The sequence below is a fragment of the Typopeltis vanoorti genome, chromosome 23 (genome assembly GCF_054136105.1).
Source record: "Typopeltis vanoorti isolate ZY-2024b chromosome 23, IOZ_Tvanoo_1.0, whole genome shotgun sequence".
In the NCBI taxonomy this organism is placed as follows: domain Eukaryota; kingdom Metazoa; phylum Arthropoda; class Arachnida; order Uropygi; family Thelyphonidae; genus Typopeltis; species Typopeltis vanoorti.
This window is the reverse complement of record NC_143571.1, coordinates 40,938,499-40,944,498: the sequence shown is the minus strand read 5'-3', so window position 1 is coordinate 40,944,498 and position 6,000 is coordinate 40,938,499. Positions and strand designations below refer to the sequence as shown.

The 6,000-nt window shown below is 36.5% G+C and overlaps 1 protein-coding gene across 2 annotated transcripts in view; it reads left to right on the top strand.

Annotated features, from left to right (window-relative positions):
• Window positions 1–1,534: 1,534 nt before the first annotated feature.
• LOC150093795 (uncharacterized) overlaps window positions 1,535–6,000 on the top strand; it is a 311,113-nt gene continuing 306,647 nt past the window's right edge. Inside the window, exon 1 of one of the 2 annotated variants that reach the window (XM_090412760.1) lies at window positions 1,535–1,720. In XM_090412760.1, the coding sequence (XP_090268886.1) occupies window positions 1,657–1,720 (64 nt within the window). In that variant the 5' untranslated portion in view covers window positions 1,535–1,656. The remainder of the gene's footprint in view (window positions 1,721–6,000) is intronic. The other variant, XM_090412758.1, reaches the window with a different exon arrangement.

Genomic DNA, 6,000 nt, shown 5'->3' with positions numbered 1-6,000 from the left:
TGCCAGATTTTATCAAATGCTTTAGATAGGTCTAGGAAAACAGCTCCTGTGTACTGGCGCCAGTTGTAGCTGGTGATGATATATTCCACAATTCTATGGATTTGCTGGGTAGTACTATGGTGTTGCCGAAAACCAAACTGTTCTTTAGGGAGGATGTTTAGGTCGTTTATTGAGGTTTGGAGTCGTGAGAGGATGACCTTCTCTGCAATCTTACCCAGGTTGGAGATGAGACTGATTGGACGATAATTCTGCGGTAAGTGTGGGTCTTTGCCTGGCTTATGTATAGGAATCACATCAGCCAGTTTCCAGGTGGAAGGAAAATAGTGAAGTCTTAAGATTGCATTTATTATACTGGTCAGATGCACTATAGCTTTTCGAGGCAGCAGCTTGATCACCCTGTTTGAGATGCTGTCTGGTCCAGGAGCTTTATTGTTCTTAAGTTTTTTAATAATATCATATAATTCAACAGGTGATGCGGGTGCAATATGATCAGCACTGGTATCCGGGAGGTTTAGTGCATGTCTAACCTGTCTGTGGATTTTATACAGATGATTGAAATCAATGTTGTTATAAGATGGTTTGCACTGATCCTCAAGATTTTTAAGTATGGCTTCTGCCTTATCTGCATCTGTGTGGATTAGGCCCTGGTTTGAGATTATAGGGGGGAGGGATCTGTTTTTGTTTTTGATGTTTCTCAGTAGGCCCCAGATAGAGTGATCAATAGGTGAGATAGAGGCTAACTTTTTATCCCAAACTTCGTTTCTATGCATTTTAAGTGCATCTCTTACTGCTCCATTCAATCTATTAAGCACTGTCTTATCCTGAGGAGCGCGAGTGTTACGAAATCTCTTCCTAGCTCTGTTCTTCTCTCTGATCAGGTCCATAATGTCCTCAGGCAAACGATCAGGCTTGGGAACAGGTTTCTGGAAGGTTGCAACCATTATAGCGGACTTAATCTGTTGGGTGAGGCTAGTCACTGCAGAATCCACATCTTCTGGTGTGCATATGTGTGGGACGGGTCCTATTTGATCCCTCTTCTACTGTCTCCAGCTGGTAGAGCCTTATCAACTTTACCTATACAAGTTGCTACAAGGTGCTTTTACTTTGAATAAGAAACTCTGGATGAGATAAAGATGTGAATTTTTTTTTTTTTTTTACCTTGGGGATATTATATATATTAAGGATACCAAGTAATTTTATATATATATATATATATATATATATATATATATATATATATATATATATATATATATATATATATATATATATATATATATATATATATATATATATATATATATATATATATATATATATATATATATATATATATATATATATATATATATATATATATATATATATATATATATATATATATATATATATATATATATATATATATATTAACATCTTTGTCAAATATACATCCTCCATAATCTTGATAGCTTTAATTAGAAAGTAATCGCAGCGTCCTCTGGAGAACGTGAATGTTGAATTATTAATATTATTAGATATTTTTTGCTCAAGGACTAGTGAGTATGTTTATCGACGGTTAGTCATGTTCTTTGGGTGTAATCACAGTAGCGAAACATTTGCCGGTAGTGACAGGTGGCGTGAGCCTTTTGGTCTAGTGTAATATTTGAATGTACAATGGAGGGGAATGTTGTTGGTGCTTGTCACTCTAATGGCAAATTCCGATGTTTAGTGTTGGGAGGTAAGATTTTTGTTTTGAAACGTACATGTTAATTCCTAGTTTGTTGGACAGTAATATACAAAAAAAAAAAAAAAAGCCTTATTTCGCTTTTTTTTTTTTTTTTTAGTCGTCCGTCGAATTAAGTGGGGACAATTTTTCCTGGATCGTTTTAAAAATATTCTTATGACATAATGAAAGAGAAACATCCAGCTTAATCAGAGAAACTGTAAAATGAAGATAACATATTATCTGCATGTCCCTATTTGTTCCAAGTAATTTATTCAGGAGTTTGATAAGAAAGGAGGAGAGGAAAATGGAAAACTGTTAGCTGAAACAGTAATTACGATCAGTGTTTTCTAAGGTTTGACCTAATTTCCAATACTTACTACAATTTTTTTTCTTGTTTGATTCATCTCAGACAAGTTGCTTTTTCCTGTTATCCTGAAAGTTCTAATTGTTCCCTTAAATGAATATGTTCTACTATTTGTGTTCATTATTCATTAAGAAAGTTATGGTCACTGTTTCATTGTAAGGCAACTATGAAAATGGAGGGTATTATATTCTTTTATTTATTTGTTATATGCAAAGTTCAGCGTACATCTTATTGTATTGTTAACTAACTTACTAAATGTCAAGGAGATAAAAAGTGGGAATGTTAGCCATGTCTAGTTTGTGAACTTTTTCCTCAGTAAGTTATTATTATTATTAAAAGAGACCTCTAGGGAGTCAGGGACTCATCAAGGGAGGCCCAATACTATACAAACACACACCAGCTATCATACTTATTCTTGAATTAATTCACACTGCTTGCACTCACAACATCCAGTGGCAATCCATTCCAATCACGCACCACCCTATGAGAGAAAAATCTATTTCTCACCCTCCCCCGTTCTTAGCGGCATTCATTCTCAGCTTCTAAGGATGCCCTTTTGTCCTTTCCCTACCCTATAAAAATTTAAAAAAATTCAATCAGTTGAAATCCTGTGTGATCCTTTCAGAACTTTGTAAGTGTAAATCATATCACCCCTCTTTCTCCTGTTTGCTAGTGTCTGCAGTCTACAAATTCGCAATCTGTCTTCATAATCAGTATTCCAAATCCTGATATCATTTTTAACACTCACCTTTGCACTCTTTCTCTCCAATATATCAGAATCACAATGGAAACCAAACCTTTGCACAATTGTCCAAGTGAGGTCTTATCAAGACCTTATAAAGAGACAAAAACGACATCCTTATCTGAACATGTGAACATTCGTTTCAGCATTGCAGTTATCTTTTGAGTTGTATTTGCAATCTTTGCTACATGGCCCCTGAATTTCAACTTCCTATCTACTAACACTCCAATATCTCTAGCCTGATCAGTTTCTTCTAGCATAATCCCACTATATATAAGTTGCTCAGCTTTTATATATAGTCACAGTTGAGTTGGATAAAGGTAATGGGTTATAGTGATGCTACTAGAATTTTCAACCTTTGAGACTGCATGGAATTCTAATCAATAAGTTGCATCATGTGGGAATGGATATAAAGTTTGAAATGGATAAGAGGGTGGTTGATGGAGAACTACCAGACAGTAGATGGCCTGTGAGTAGTGGTGTGGCACAGGGCTTTGTTCTTTGGCCACTTCTGTTTGATTTTTAATGAACAATATAGGAACTTATCTAAGGGGAACTACTTAGTTGTGTGTTCATGATGCAAAATTGGTTAGATTAATAGTCAGTAAAGATATTTAAATTGTGCAGGATGATTTAAATAGACGAGCAGTATGGGCAAAGATGTTGAAAGTTTATTTTTCACTTGGTTAGACTATAATAAATTTAGTTTAATCCTTTATCCAAGTGTGAGCAAACAAACTTTGTGCCTGAAAATATCTTCAGGTCTGGGATAAGGTTGTAAATCACCGGGCAACTCGTTGCAAAGGTGGACCAAGCTAACATCACTCCTATCTCAGTATCTCCCATAATGCAAAACACATCTCCTTGCAGATATGTATAATGTTATGCATTAAGGGAAGGGCCACTACTCAGACTAGTTTCGACCTTTATTGAGGTCTCATCAGTGGGAGTCAGGCCGAGAAGTGGAGATACCAGGCAGAAGCAATGGCGAGGTCTCAATGAAGAAACCTCAATAAAGGTCGAAACTAGTCTGGGTAGTGGCCCTTCCCTTAATGCATAATATTATACATATTCACAAGGAGATGTGTTTTGCATTATGGGAGATCCTGAGATAGGAGTGATGTTAGCTTTGTCCACTTTTGCTACGAGTCGCCCGGTGTTGTACTACCTTACCCCAGTCCTCAAGATATTTTCAGGCGCAAACTTTGTTTGCTCACACTTGGATAAAGGATTAAACTAAATTTATTATAGTCTAACCAAGTAAAAAATAAACTTTCGACATCTTTCTCTAAATCCAGAGTAATTTAATAAAAAGGTGGCACACCTTTTGGCAACTCATATAGGTAAAGATGACCTCGCCATTGCTTCTGCCTGGTATCTCCACTTCTGGGCCTGGCTCCCACTGAAGAGACCTCAATAAATGTCAAAACTAGTCTGGGTAGTGGTCCTTCCCTTAATGCATAAAATAATACATATCTGTATGGAGATGTGTTTTGCATTATGGGAGATACTGAGATAGGAGTGATGTTATCTTGGTCCACCTTTGCTACGAGTTGCCGAGTGTTGTATTAACTTACCCCAGTCCAGAAGATATTTTCAGTCCCAAACTTTGTTTGCTCACACTTGGATAAAGGATTAAACTAAATTTATTACAGTATGGGCAAAGGAGAACAGATGTTGGTTTAATGTGGCAAAGTGTAAAGTTTTGCATCTTGAGGTGAAAAGATTACCAGTTGTGTACCCTAGGAAAGTACTCTGGGAATTTGATGAAGGATTTGGAGGGTGTTAGTGGATAGGGAGTAGAAGTTTAGAGAGCATAGCAAAGAAGTGGTTAAAGCAGCTCATCAAATTACTTGGTTATTGAAAAACAACCTGACACTCAGAGACAAGTAGGTTATTGTCCCTTGATGAGACTCCATCTTGGCTGTTGTGCACCGCCTTGCCTCTGGATCTTCTCCACTAACTCCTCATTCTCAAGAAACCCCAGTGGCAAGATGGTAGCAGGTTTATGGAATGCACCTTATGAGAATGGGTTGAAGATTTGGCTTACAGAAATTGGTTGGTAGGCAGAAAAAGGGATGATATGATTGGTACCTACAGATTACGAGTTTTTACAAGATTGATACAGAGGAAATTTTTCCGAACTGGTCTGGTGGTGGGAGAAGTAGGGACTGCCATTGGAAATTGAGCAAGCATGTAGTTAGGGGGGTACTTGGAGAGTGGTAAATGAGTGGAATAGGTTGTCAGAGTCTGTTGTAGGTGCCCTGACTATGAATAAGGTCAAAGCAAAGCATTCTAGATATTGTGCAAATGTTGAATACTGCTTGACATAATGTTTAGGGCTTCCCTCGATGAGCAAGGACTCCATGGAGTTGACTATGTAATAATCATATAAGTTTTTATGGAAGTGTATCTCTTCATATAAAAGAAGTTTCATTGTCTTCAAACACAAGAACAGTTTTAGAAGCTTGTGGTGTAGAAAAAAAAAAGTTTGTTGATAAAGTTATACAGATTGTTTTGCCATTATTTTGTTGCTTGTGATATCTTGGTTTACAAAGCTCATATTAACGTACCTTAACCAGCAAAGTACTTCTGAAGTGATGGAGAAGGCTGAGGGAGGAAGCTATCCACTATCACATGTACAGAAAACTAGCAGTTTGCTGAGATTTAGACAATTTAAGCATGAAATTGGTTAGGCTGAGTTATAATGTGATTTGATCTACATTAGTTTATATAGGTTGCAGTTATTTATGTCAGGTGTAGTTAATATCTCACTTTCAGTTGTCTGCTTAGTTAATGGTTCATATTTTCAATTGTCTGCGTAGTTAGCGATTCACTTTCAGTTGGTGTCTGGTTTAGTTTAGATAGGTCATGTCATGCTATATTTTCTTTTATATACGTTTAGTTCATGTAGTTTACATCAACTGCTAGCTTAGTTTAAGCATACATAGCCAACTAAGCTGCCTGATTGGCAGAGTAAGTAGCATCTCCAATCCACAGACTCTAAGTTGTGTGGATTTGAATTTTGGTGCATCATTGATGTTAATAAATATCTTTGTGTTGGATTGGTTTCATTGCTAAGTGTGAGGTACTATCTGCTTATTTTTTTTTATATCACACCGATACGTGAGAGAGAGAAAAACAAACTATACCACATTAGTTTCATGTGTGACATGATGCAGTTGA